Here is a 14466-nt window from a genome sequence, read left to right as displayed (position 1 = left end):
TTCTGATCGTAAAAACACGTTCAGAATGAGCGCGTAAAAAGCAGCTCCCATTGATTTGAATGGGAGCTGGCATACGTGCGCTCCCCATTGAAATCAATGGGAGGCTTTTTTCCCTATTGCTTTCAATGTGATACGCACGTAATACACTGAAAGCAATAGGGAAAAAAGCCTCCCATTGATTTCAATGGGGAGCGCACGTATGCCGGCTCCCATTCAAATCAATGGAAGCTGCTTTTTATGCGCTCATTCTTAACGTGTTTTTACGATCAGAATGAGCGCAGCGTTACATCGTGTGAAGGCTCCCTTATTCTGAAATGTCGCCTGAAATAACACATACGCTTTAACAATGCATTACAAAATTGAGTTCTGGGGATAATATCACCTCTTAAGGAGGAAGTACCTTTACATGCATATGGAGACTTACAAAGCCATTTTTGCTCCACTGGGGGATTATGAGAAATATGAAAAGCTGTTTTGCAGGATGTAAATAGGAAAACGATGCCTCTGCTTGCTGCCCTCTAGGGACAGCCCCCTTAAACATCATACATGACTTTTTCAACAAGCCTATTGCTATGATGCAAGGTTTAGCCAAACCAGTAGATCTATTCCAAAAGGAACAGAATCCCAGCTGTGGACAGTGCTGTTTCAATCTGTTGGATCTCATCAGCACAACGTAGGGAAGACTGGTTTGGCTGTGATGAGAGACTACTTAAGGCGTGATATTATCCCCAGAACCTGGTCTAGAAGTCTCTCATCACTGCCAAACCAGTTTTCCCTACGCTGTGCAAATGATATCCAACAGATTGAAACAGCGCTGTCCACAGCTGGGATCTACTGGTTTGGCTAAACCTCGCATCATAGCAATAGGCTTGTTGAAAAAGTCATGCATGATGTTTAAGGGGGCTGTCCCTAGAGGGCAGCAAGCAGAGGCATCGTTTTCCTATTTACAGCCTGGAAAACAGATTTGCATATGTTACAAAACTGATAAACAACAAATTCAGCGGATGAACCAAAAGTTATATAATATTTATGTGTAACATATAGCACTGTATATGCTGTAAAATGCAAGAACTGACTATGACTGTGACATGATTCTTAGCTTAATGTTCTCTTTAAAGGGGCTCTATCAGCAAAATCATCTTTAAAAAGGTTATTCAGGCACCGTAAATGTTATATTAAACTACCCTCCCCCCTTTTAAAATAAAACCCTAAAAAAGAATGTGATCTACTTACGGATCGTGCACGCTGGGCGGGCATTCAGGGTGCGCCGTCTTCTTCATCCACGCCTCCTCTTCCTCCGATGTCCTCGGGTCCCGTCCTCCTCCGGCGCTCGCGAACTGACATTGATAAAAAAAAAATAGCCTGGGCGCATGCGCAGTAGCATGCGGCTTCTACTACGGCTACTGCGCATGCGCCCAGGCCATTTTCTTAAATCAATGTCAGTTAGCGAGCGCTGGAGGAGGACGGGACCCGAGGACATCGGAGGAAGAGGAGGCGTGGATGAAGAAGAAGACACACCCTGAATGCCCGCCCCGCGTGCACGATGCGTACGTAGATCATTCTTTTTTAGGTTTTGCTGATAGAGCCCCTTTAAGTGATATGGTTTTATCTTTGGCCTTAGTAATAGTTTTTAGTCCCAGCAGTCTCCAGGGAGCGAATATGAACCATGAACCATTGGTAAATGAACATTACTTTTCTGCCTACATGACTTGGCAAGGAGAAACATTATATCTAATCCAAGTCATAACATACACTTCGTTCTTCTCCCTGACTACTATTAACAACATAGAGTTCCTATTTTATATACGTTTCCTTGATCTATCCTATACACTTCTTTAAACCATGTGTGTGCTCTGACCTCAGCAGCTATGTCAGGACTGAAGTTCCCCCATAACAACATGTTCACAGAGTCAGTATTTTCTTCCCAGCAGGTGTTTCCCCTGATATTATCTATGGAGCTTATTAGTAGCGGTAGCTATGATAGAAAACTTCTAATAAAAGGGGGGCCACATGGTGGCTCAGTGGTTAGCACTGCAGCCTTGCAGCACTGGAGTCCTGGTGTTCAAATCCCGCCATGGGCAAAAAACCATCTGCAAGGAGTTTGTATGTTCTCTCCGTGTTTGCATGGATTTCCATCCCATATTCCAAAAAAAGACATACTGATAGGGAAAAATGTACATTGTGAGCTCTATGTGGGGCTCACAATCTACATTAAAAAAAAAAAAAAAAAGAAAACTTCTAATAAAAGAATGGATAACAACCATTAGCACATTCCTGGATAACCTGTAGAAATCAGGGCCTTTAGCTAATATATAAGAAAAATCAGAATTTTTTGGATAGGTTATTCTATTTTCACAATATACACAATGCTGCTAATGTGTTCATTTTTGTATTCTAAGCTATAGACCTAGATTATTTATGATGAGGTATACAATACTTTCTTAGTTTCCTAATTTGTTCATTAAGATTCTAATTGTGTGTGATTTTTGCAAAATTGTCAAAATAAAAAAGGATGTTGGGACTATTCTGTTGAATAGGGGATCATATTGGCCAATATACTACTCATACTGGGCAGAGGATTGGTGAAATTCCATGTCATTTTTGCACCTTGCTAGATATGGCGCATGGTTTAATGAAAGGGCGTGATTTGCAAAATGGGATTTGGCTTAATAGGTGCCATATTGTGCCAAAATGTTGACACCACCAAGTTAGACAAGGGCATCCAGAGATGCATGTCATTCACTGTGATAAATGTGGTGTTATGTTTGTCTACGAACAGAAACAAATGAAGATGTGAAATAAATACAAAATAAACGTAAGCAGACAAAATCAGTGAAAAACAAAGCAAAGTAAACTATAGTAATGGAAGTTTCCCTATCACTCACCCTGACTAAGCCTGAGTTAAGAGGATACCTAAATAGAGACTCTGAGGCTGGGTCCACACGGGGTTTTTCGGACTGGATTTTGACATGGGAATCCGCCTCAGAATGCGGTCCAAAAAACCGCCTCCCTTGGCTAGCGCGACTGTCGCGGCATTCCAACAGTCGCAGCATTTTGCTCTGGATTAGGCCCAAATTATTTGGCCTAGTTGGGAGGGTAGTGTTGTGCCGTGGACGTCCACAGCTGATTCAGCCGCTATATCTGTGGCAAGAAAGGGCAGCTCGCTTCAAAAGGAAGTGTATGGCTCCCACTGAAGTCAATGGGAGGCGGTTCTTTGAGATGGATTCTGAGGCGGATTCTGAGTCAAAATCCAGTCCAAAAAACTCTGTGTGAACCCAGCCTTAGAGTTCACCTTAACAGAAACACAGTGAGACAGAACCCACACCCCAACAAATACCATATACAATACATAGATGCCCTCACCATAGGCCAGACAGTAAACCTCTCCTAAACCATAGACTCCAAACATACAAAGCTTAGCCCTTGCCAGCCCAGACCAGCCCCCTAACATGTTGTGCATCCACTCTACTTCTAAGTGGCCTAAACAGACAATATTAATAAATCTGGACCATTTTGTTTACATGATCAGAGTTAGTTTTTTTTTTTTCCAAAAATCTAAAAAGAGATACTTTGCCATGACGCCCTGCCAGATAACACCACAGAAGTCACATCAGATTGTGGGAAACATTCTTATATATAGAAAATATAGTAATGGATATCGGAGACGGGAACGTTACACTTAGGTGTTCCAGCAAAAATGTAAACACAGTAACAACTATAAAATTGTTTTGCAGGGTTTCTAAAAATATTCTACATCCTTGAAACTAGTTTTCTGTATCTCCAGTAGTTATAAATTCATAGAATTAATGTTACATGAATAAATTCATAATCGTAAATTAATGTTACATAAAGTCTAAAGGAGAGGTATGAACATAACACAATAGGTAGTTTCGGAAGACGGAATTAATTTAGATTCATAAAATAGAATTTTAAAGAGGAACTCCCACAAAAATGTTGTTCTTTATTATAATGTAGGTGTAAATAGCAGTACTGGTAATCTTAATGGTGGCTTTATATATAAATTATAAGCTCCTTTCAGGCCCTTAGCTGCGTCACATGACAAACAATGTGAATCTCCAGAACTTATTAGCTCAGTATTTAGCAGCTCTCAATACATTTCCAACTTGAAGTCAGAGTTGCAGCACCCTCAGGTTTGCAGTGTTACTCTATTCACTGACATTAGTGAAGGGGTCACAAGGAAATTTCAATCTTAGGGCTCATTCACACGGGGCAAGAGGGGGAGGATTTTGGTGCTGAATCCACTTCATAATCCGCCCCCTTACAATAGAGGTCTATGTAGACGGCTAGCTTACTTTTTTCCATGAGCGGCATCATGAGCGAGCTGCCCTTTCTTCAGGCGGATTCCACGACTGATTCAGCCCCAGCGTCTGCCTCGCAGCAGCACCCTCCAGACTAGGCCCATTCATTTGGGCCTACTCCGGAGCGGGAAGCTGCGGCTGTCAGAAGATGCGACAGTCATGGCAGGCACATTTTGGCCCCATTCTGATGTGGCTTCCTGCGTCAGAATCAGGACCAAAATACGCCATACCACACCCCATGTGAACGGGGCCTAAGGTCACGCAACAAGAGTCACGGGTAAAGTCTGTTATGTTCGTGTCTATGCCCAGACCCAGAATCTGGACTGCAGACTGCACCGCTAAGGGAACAGGGGAAGGAGACTTTCCCTGACGCTACGGCGGCTAGCTAGGTCCTGCCTGCGGGTGGTGGTCAGCTGTTCCCAAGCTAGCCTTGGCCCCAACAACCAGGGGTGATCCTTCCCCTTTCGCCGCCCGAGGCGAACTACAGAAAGCCGCCCCCCACCCCCCGGGGAGTGGGCGGATCGGGGGCATGGCTTAGCGGAGGGGCGTGGCAAATCGAAGGGGCGGGGCTTAGCGCCGTTCGCCAGCAGAGAGCAGGCCCCGAGACTGCCTGCGCTCTGCCTGAGCGTGAGGGGCGGCTGCTGGAGCAGCGCTGCTCCAGTGGCCTCCCCAAACCACCGCTCGGTGCTAAGCCAGTGCAGGACAGCTTGTCCTGCACTGGCTTAGGGTAGCAAAAATGCCGCCCTCCCTGGGGCCCTGGCATAGCGCCGCCTGAAGCGCTCGCTTCAGGTCGCCTCATGGGAGGTGCAGCGCTGCCGACAACTCCTGGCTCTCTAACACGAAGGCCTAGCCGACAGATAGGGCGAGAGCTACAAGAGAGTTAGGGACTGGGGATACTAAGGTGGTCACCCCTACAGAAACCAAGGTGCAGCTGCAGATAAAACAAACAGGATGGGATGTGCTGGACAACAGACACGCAGCACAACATAATACGCAACAAGAGAATGAGGAGAGGGACAGTGGAGAGGTGAGGAAAGCGTTAACACAGGACTGGGGCAAAACAAACTGGAACCCAAACCTCACAAATAACCAGATAATGCCAGGCAAACAGAACTGAAGCACAGGGTAGAGTAGAAGTGTGGAGGGACAAACCAGACTCACACACAAGGCAACACTCACACCACTTCCTAGTCAGTTGTAATTCCACAAAACAATACTCCTCCCTGAGCCACGAGTTCTACAGTTGGTTGAAACCACGAAAACCGGCAACTAGTGAAGCCAGCCCTCCTAATAAAGGCCCCAGAATCATCCCATAGGATTATGGTAACAACCAAGACCTGAGGTTCGATCCAAAAAACCTCAAGTAAATTCTGAAGACCAATGCTCAATGCCCAAACAGATGGCCCAATGGCAAGGAGTCCACCAGAAGACCCCAGACCACTGGGTCCAAACCCCACCAGAAAAACACACAATTTTTATACAAGTCTTCAGGTCGTGACAAAATCATTGTAGTCCTAGCCTTATTTATGCAATATATAGTATACATAGTGTTTGTGTTGGTTTCTACCAGCATTCTGTATGACTTACAATGTAAAGAAGTTGCACATGGGATCCCAGGCTCAATAATATATTGACAAACTGCTAAAAAAGACGAGAGTTTGTTGCAGCTGAGGATGCTGATGTACTTCCTTTTCTCAGCCTCTTAGTTAAAACAAAGTCATGATGTCAGCTGTTTTACTCCCCTCAGCAAGACATTTTCTGTGCTGGCAGCAATACATTTATCCAACATACTATTATGTTGTCACATAAAGGCTACAACAAATTTCTCCATCAGACATTTTTAGTGGTGATATCTTACAAAACTGGCAAACAGGGTAAGTTATCTTTTATCTTACAGAAAATGATACTGTGCAATTTAGACATCCGCACATAACTGTTGTAGATGTTACCAGAATGGTAATGTAACAGATCTGAACCACAGTTACACCCAATGACAAAAAAATAGCCCACCTACATAGTAATGTTGGACTACGGCAAAACTCGCCATACAGTTACACCTCAAGAAGGTTTGTAAATGATTATAGGTGTGCTCTGGCTAGACATTGGGTCATGCCAAAGAGATTGTAATAGTGTTTTCCCCACTGCCTTATTAATAGGATTTCATAATCTACTTTTGGGTAGTGTACCTCTTTATGAGAGGTCCTAGACAGGTAAATATACCTCTATGACTCATTCAAAGAGATTTGCTTAGAAGTCTGAGAGAGAGCCCATTACTGGACTGAGAGAAGCATGATGGCTGTTTCAATGAATTTCCTGCCATCTAGATTGTTCTGACTTAGCTATTAGAAGGTGTTGGGAGCAGTGGCTACATCAGGGCATGCACACAGCAGACAGGCTCTGGATGGGCCAGACAAATCACCAGGATTGTTTGATCCACCATCAAGCACGGTAAGTTCCTGCAGTGCTCCATAATGCCCTTACAAGTGAAACGAAAAAGACACACTTACACAGCCCCTTTCCCAGGGGCGTAACCTGAGGGGGTGCAAAGAGTGCAGTCGCACCAGGGCCCAGGAGCCTTAGGGGGCCCATAAGCACTGCCATCAGTATTGAGATTGCAGCTTCCATCTGGCCCATAAACCAAAGAGAGCCACAGATTACCCTAACCACACTAAGGTGTATTAAACTTCTTTAGCGCCCATAATCATCACTATCAAGAATTCACTGTAGGGATGAGGTAGGGGGCCATGGATAAAAGACTGCACCCGACCCACAAAACTTTAGCTACGTCACTTTCCTTTCCATTCACTTTTGGGTACAGACAAAGCCCCATTCCCGAGGTAGGTGCAAGCCCCAGATATAGGACACACATCTGTCAGCTATTTATTGCATATCCTAGGAATAAACCCATGAATACTGAGATGGCAATATCACTATATGTAAAAGTAAATACAGTAATAAGAAGATAATCCTTTAACAGTCCCACAGTGAGATAATTTCAGTATGTTACAGCAGCATGGTAATACAGTTACAGGATAATACACAGTAATATATTACGGAAGTAGACACATATGCTGAGAAGAGAAGATATACTAGGAGTCCATAGCAGCTAAGAGAAGAAAGAAAGAAGGAAGACTTCAGAATCACTTAGTTCTCTGTGCGGAATGATCTTCGCTTGGTCTGATGTAGATTATACAGCCTGATCGTGGTTGGAAGGAAGGACTTGCGATAGCTCCTTCTCACACTTGGGGTGAAGCAGTCGGTCACTTACAGTACTGCCAAGTGCCATCAAGATCTCATACATGGGGTGGGATTTATTCTCCCGCCTGCAGCTCACCACAGACAGTATCCTTCTGTCACCCACCACCTGTACTGGGTCCAGGGGCTCCCCAGGACAGAGCTGGCCCTTCTGATCAGCCTGTCAAGTCTATTTCTGTCCCTGGTTGATATACAGCTCACCCAGCAGGCCACTCTGAAAAATATGACTGAAGCAACCACAGAGTTGAAAAAGGCCCTAAGAAGTGGCCCCTGGACTCCGAAGGCCCTCAGTCTCCTGAGCAGGTAGAGTCTGCTGTGACCCTTTCTTTGCAGCGCCTCCAGGTGATCAGCCCAGTCTAGCTATGTTTGTCTCTACAAGCCACATTAAGTCTTCAATGCTTATTATTGTATATAGGACTTCGATATAAATAGGTAACAAGATTATCAATGTCCTTTAAAGGCATCTTGAGCTAACTGTTAACGAAAGATTAAGATATAAGAGATATGTAGTAAACAGCAATCATGTAGTGTTGTGAGTTGGCCCTTCAGTTGCTTTTTGGGTCAGCTAGAGACCAGAGGGGGTGATAGAGAGGGGGAGGGCAGAGGCTAAAGTTGAAGATTAATAGGTGTGTTAAGTTAGTGGACTTGCACAGGGATCTGCTTTTACTTGCCCATGGCTTGTGTCAGGTATCTGAACTTTGATACCATAAAAGTAACAAAACAACATTAACTTGTCATCGGTTATTGTTGTTTTATGTTGTAGCAGTTTAAGCAATTGCACATGTTCAGGTTAACTCTGCCATATCTGTACGTGAGGGATTTGACTTTCCTTTTGTATAAGGGGAAAGGTGAGAATTGAATTTTAGCAAATTAAAGAAAATACTTCTTGGACCTGAAACCAGCATGTTACATGGCTTTTCTCACATTTGTTATCTTTACTCTTTGATGGTTGATCTAACAAAGTTCTTTCTTTTTTTTTTTTTTTGTTCAAGTAGCAGATGTTAGATTTTTGTTAAAGTGATTTATAAGTTGAGATACATGGTTTAAGACTTTGTTAAATTTATTTCAAATTGCAGTCTGCCGTATGCTTGTCATTGTAGCTGGCATTTCCATGCCTGATACAACTTCCATGCTTGACTGATTTTATTGCTTGTCCCCTATACAGTATACATTTTTTTTTTATGCTACCCGAATTTGTGTGTCATCCTTGCACTGGTGCCAAGCTAATCTTCTCTGTATCGTTCCAATTTTAGTATACAGTATGTGCTGCCGAAACGAGCACCTATACAGTGTACACTGGGCAGTGCGCATTCACCTTCTTATATTATCTAATGGTGTGCATTATGTGCTTGATATTGTTAAAGGGGTTGGCCACTTTCAGACCAATATTGACAAACAAATGTACAATAAAAAGATATACAATTTTCCAATATACTTTCTGTATCAGTTCCTCACGGCAAATCTTAAACCATGCCTCCTTTTTGTCAAACCTCACATTTTCAGTCTAAGTCACACCATTTTCAGAGAAGGTAAAAACGTGCCTAAGGCTGGGTTCACACGGAGTATTTTGGACTGGAATTTGATGCGGAGGCCGCCTCAGTGCATCGGCATCCAGTCGCGGTACTCCGCTGTGGATTAGGCCCAAATGAATGGGCCTAGTCAGGAGGGAGTGTCTTCAGGAGGGTATTCGGTCGCGGCAGCCGCCTGAGAATGAGCATGTCCCTTCGGAATAAACGGCTCGTGGAAAAAAATAAATGACCGACTCCCATTGAAATCAATGGGAGCCATTTTTTTGGGTCGGGATTTTGAGGTGGATTCCACTTCAAAATCCTGACCAAAAAACCCCATGTGAACTCAGCCTAAGGCCCCACGTAGTGAGCTGTAGCCAAAAAACACTGTGAGAAAAAATGCTGCGGAAAAACACATCTTAGTTTTTCCCAAAACGCGTTTCACAGAGAAGAGTTTTCCTCTGCGGACTTTCTCCTTCAGTTATACCTATATGGAAAGCAACAGCATTTTCGGAGGTATAATTGACATGTTGCGTCAATTTTGAAAATCACAGTATTTCTGCTGCGGGTATTTTTCTGCAATGTGTGAATGGGATTCTAGAATCCTATCCATTTTGCAGCGACTGTAAAACAGCACGGTTTTGGCCACGGCCCAACCGCGGCATTTACACCATGTGGGGCTTCAGTTTAAAACTCGTAATTAGAGATGAGCGAACACTGTTTGGAACAGCCGTTCCGAACAGCACGCTCACAGCACGCTCCCATAGAAATGAATGGAAGCGGCCGGCACGCGGGGGGTTAAGCGGCCGGCCGCCGGCAAAGTCTGCGTGCCAGGTGCTTCCATTCATTTCTATGGGAGCGTGCTGTCTGGATCGGCTGATCCAAACAGTGTTCGCTCATCTGTACTTGTAATAAATATGATCCTATTATGCTCAACGAAAAAAAACATACGCGTAGATTATTCTAATTTAATGCGGAATTGCGTTACTACGGCAGGATAATAATTTCGTGTAAATACTTTACAAGCTTTTAACATGATATTGTTAGATAGAACTTGAGATTTCTTATTTCTCAGCCTAGAAAGCAGCCATAATTAAATACAGTTCTGGGTAGGATGTATAGTCTTCTTAGAATGGATATCGCTGTCACTTTCACTACACACACAGATATTGTTAACATTCTCAGTCCCTGCTGTGTCTTTATGATATGTTATAAAAATATGTGATTTAAAATAGATTTTATTTTCACAGTGAGAATTATTTGGTGAGATGGGGAAGTAAAGGATTTCCTAAAGAAATAGACATGCTTAACAACTTAAAGGTTGTTTTTACGGTAAGTATAGTAACTCGTATTGCTCTTGGCGGTCCACTAGCGGTATTGTAATTTACTTGGTTGTTGTGCATGACTAGACATCCATGGGTTATTTGGTTTATAATTTTATCTTGTTACTGTGATGTATAGATTGTTACTCCTCAGAGCTATTGTGGAATTAGAACGCAATGATTCTGTCTATCTAATATCCATGTGTAGTAGATACAGTATATATCTTTTATATGTTAGTATAGTATGTCACTATGTTTCTTTCCTAACCATAAATGAATAGAGATGAGCGAACAGTGTTCTATCGAACACATGTTCGATCGGATATCAGGGCGTTCGCCATGTTCGAATCGAATCGAACACCGCGTGGTAAAGTGCGCCAAAATTCGATTCCCCTCCCACCTTCCCTGGCGCCTTTTTTGCACCAATAACAGCGCAGGGGAGGTGGGACAGGAACTACGACACCGGGGGCATTGAAAAAAATTGGAAAAAGTCATTGGCTGCCGAAATCAGGTGACCACCATTTTAGACGAATAGTGGATTTCAAATCCGGGTCATATGAGAATGTGAACTTTGTGACTATGAGACAGGGATAGCTGTACAGGCAGGGATAGCTAGGGATAACCTTTATTTAGGGGGGAATGTTATTAAAAATAACTTTTTGGGGCTCTATCGGGTGTGTAATTGTGATTTTTGTGAGATAAACTTTTTCCCATAGGGATGCATTGGCCAGCGCTGATTGGCCAGAGTACGGAACTCGACCAATCAGCGCTGGCTCTGCTGGAGGAGGCGGAGTCTAAGATCGCTCCACACCAGTCTCCATTCAGGTCCGACCTTAGACTCCGCCTCCTCCAGCAGAGCCAGCGCTGATTGGCCGAATTCCGTACTCTGGCCAATCAGCACTGGCTAATGCATTGTATTGGCGTGATGAAGCAGTGCTGAATGTGTGTGCTTAGCACACACATTCAGCTCTACTTCATCGGGCTAATAGAATGCATTGGCCAATCAGCGCTGGCCAATGCATTCTATTAGCTTGATGAAGCAGAGTGTGCACAAGGGTTCAAGCGCACCCTCGGCTCTGATGTAGCAGAGCCGAGGCTGCACAAGGGTTCAAGCGCACCCTCGGCTCTGATGTAGGAGAGCCGAGGGTGCACTTGAACCCTTGTGCACTTGAACCCTTGTGTAGCCTCGGCTCTGCTACATCAGAGCCGAGGGTGCGCTTGAACCCTTGTGCACACTCTGCTTCATCAAGCTAATAGAATGCATTGGCCAGCGCTGATTGGCCAATGCATTCTATTAGCCCGATGAAGTAGAGCTGAATGTGTGTGCTAAGCACACACATTCAGCACTGCTTCATCACGCCAATACAATGCATTAGCCAGTGCTGATTGGCCAGAGTACAGAATTCGGCCAATCAGCGCTGGCTCTGCTGGAGGAGGCGGAGTCTAAGGTCGGACCTGAATGGAGACTGGTGTGGAGCGATCTTAGACTCCGCCTCCTCCAGCAGAGCCAGCGCTGATTGGTCGAGTTCCGTACTCTGGCCAATCAGCACTGGCTAATGCATTGTATTGGCGTGATGAAGCAGTGCTGAATGTGTGTGCTTAGCACACACATTCAGCTCTACTTCATCGGGCTAATAGAATGCATTGGCCAATCAGCGCTGGCCAATGCATTCTATTAGCGTGAACTGAGTTTGCACAGGGGTTCTAGTGCACCCTCGGCTCTGCTACATCAGATTGCTACATCTGATGTAGCAGTGCCGAGTGTGCATCAGATGTGTAGTTGAGCAAAACTGACTCAGCACTGCTAAGTCTCTGCATTCGCATAGGAATGCATTGGCCAGCCTTCGGCCAATCAGCGCTGGCTCTGCTGGAGGAGGCGGAGTCTAAGGTCGGACCTGAATGGAGACTGGTGTGGAGCGATCTTAGACTCCGCCTCCTCCAGCAGAGCCAGCGCTGATTGGTCGAGTTCCGTACTCTGGCCAATCAGCACTGGCCAATGCATTTCTATGGGGAAAAGTTAGCTTGCGAAAATCGCAAACTGACAGGGATTTCCATGAAATAAAGTGACTTTTATGCCCCCAGACATGCTTCCCCTGCTGTCCCAGTGTCATTCCAGAGGTGTTGGTATCATTTCCTGGGGTGTCATAGTGGACTTGGTGACCCTCCAGACACGAATTTGGGTTTCCCCCTTAACGAGTTTATGTTCCCCATAGACTATAATGGGGTTCGAAACCCATTCGAACACTCGAACAGTGAGCGGCTGTTCGAATCGAATTTCGAACCTCGAACATTTTAGTGTTCGCTCATCTCTATAAATGAACCTATTTGAAACCTGGGGTCTTGGGCCGTTCACACGCAGAATTAACCATTTGATGAACAGAGGTAAACAAAGTGCAGGAGATGGATGTGGTGGAAATCTAATTACAAAGATAGAGCAGTATTCACACAGTGCAACGAAAAACACTAATCCAAGAATCAAACTGAACACACCTCCTGTGCCACAGCATGCGAGCGGAGGGTGGCGCAGAGACCTGAACAGGCAGAGACATTTAAAGTGCTATGATCTTTTTTTTCTCTGTTCACATTGCATGCCCTCTGTTTCATGGCAGCCGTGTGATGTAATTACAACCTCAGTCCATTCACTTCTATTGGGTAAAGTTGTAATTACATTATGAGGCTGCTATAAAGCAGATGGTGATCAGTAAGGATCGCGGGTGTCAGCCCCCCCCACTGATCTCATATTGGTGATCCTTCCTGAAAATAGGTCATCGATATAAAATAAGTGGACAACTCCTTTAAGTTTATTTTTATAATTACTAAATAAAAGAAGAAATAATAGTCATGTGATGCCCATGAGAATAGAGGCTTCTTCATATTCTGTTTAGCTGAAGTTTCTTAGACTAGATGTTGGTTTTCTAAACATGACACCTATCAATGCCTAGCAAAAAAAAATAAATCACCCACAACTGCTGTTCCACTGATTTTGACCCAGGCTGAGTTCAGACCCTGAAATATAACCCACACATGGACTGTTTTTTTATATACATAGATAAATTGTGTTTTGTTTTTTAATATAATCTATTATTTATATTTTTTTCTTTTTGTTAAGGATCTTGGAAACAAGGATCTTAATAGAGACAGAATTTATTTAGTGTGTCAAATAGTCAGAATTGGACGAATGGACCTTAAAGACACAAATGTAAAGAAGTACACTCAAGGACTAAGGCGACCCTTTGGAGTTGCAGGTATCAGAAGAGCATGGATTTTTCATGATTATTATTTATAGAATGGCATATCATGAGGAAATTTTATTTATTATTATTTTTATTTCCAATAAATGTTAGCAAATTGAAAGGTGCATCAGGTCTTCAATACAGAATAATGTGCTTAATAGAGATGAGCGAGTACTGTTCGGATCAGCCGATCCGAACAGCACACTCCATAGAAATAATTATATAATAATAATAAATTTTATTTATATAGTGCCAACATATTCCGCAGCGCTGTACAATTTGTAGGGTTCAGATACAGACAGATACAAAACAAAGAACGTCATTTCACACAATGGGACTGAGGGCCCTGCTCACAAGAGCTTACAATCTATGAGGTAGAGGGGGTGACACAAGAGGTAGCAGGGGGCGGCATTGCTTATACAGTGGTCAGACAATTTTGTAATAGAGGTTGCAGCCATTACACAAACAAAGCTTTATGAGCCGTCACTAGTAGTGTCCTTTAACATGTGGATAGAGCATGGACAAATATGTTAGGCTGAAAAGGCATCAAGAAGGGTTTGCATTAGGAATTGTGATAGGCCTGTCTGAAAAAATGTGTCTTTAGTTTGCGTTTGAAACTGTAGAAGTTGGGAGTTAATCTGATTGTCCAGGGTAGAGCATTCCAGAGCAGTGGTGCAGCTCGGGAGAAGTCTTGTATACGAGCGTGGGAGGTTCTGATAATAGAGGATGTAAGTGTTAGGTCATTGAGTGAGCGGAGAGCACGGGTTGGGCGATAGACAGAGATGAGGGAGGAAATGTAGGGAGGTGCGGCATTATGGAGAGCCTTGTG

The 14466-nt window shown here is 43.8% G+C and overlaps 1 protein-coding gene and 1 non-coding gene across 2 annotated transcripts in view; one reads left to right on the top strand and one right to left on the bottom strand.

Annotated features, from left to right (window-relative positions):
- DOCK2 (dedicator of cytokinesis 2) overlaps positions 1-14466 on the top strand; it is a 522773-nt gene that overhangs the window by 79257 nt on the left and 429050 nt on the right. The window contains exons 9-10 of the mRNA XM_075274736.1: positions 10333-10414; positions 13514-13649. Of these exons, the coding sequence (XP_075130837.1) occupies positions 10333-10414; positions 13514-13649 (218 nt within the window). The remainder of the gene's footprint in view (positions 1-10332; positions 10415-13513; positions 13650-14466) is intronic.
- LOC142205378 (U6 spliceosomal RNA) lies at positions 8745-8856 on the bottom strand. Its single transcript, XR_012716388.1, has one exon. It is a non-coding gene; the product is annotated as a U6 spliceosomal RNA (small nuclear RNA).

Source organism: Leptodactylus fuscus, chromosome 5 (genome assembly GCF_031893055.1).
Source record: "Leptodactylus fuscus isolate aLepFus1 chromosome 5, aLepFus1.hap2, whole genome shotgun sequence".
Lineage (NCBI taxonomy): Eukaryota > Metazoa > Chordata > Amphibia > Anura > Leptodactylidae > Leptodactylus > Leptodactylus fuscus.
The sequence above is the reverse complement of the archived record's forward strand: the minus strand, read 5'-3'. Positions and strand labels throughout refer to the sequence as shown.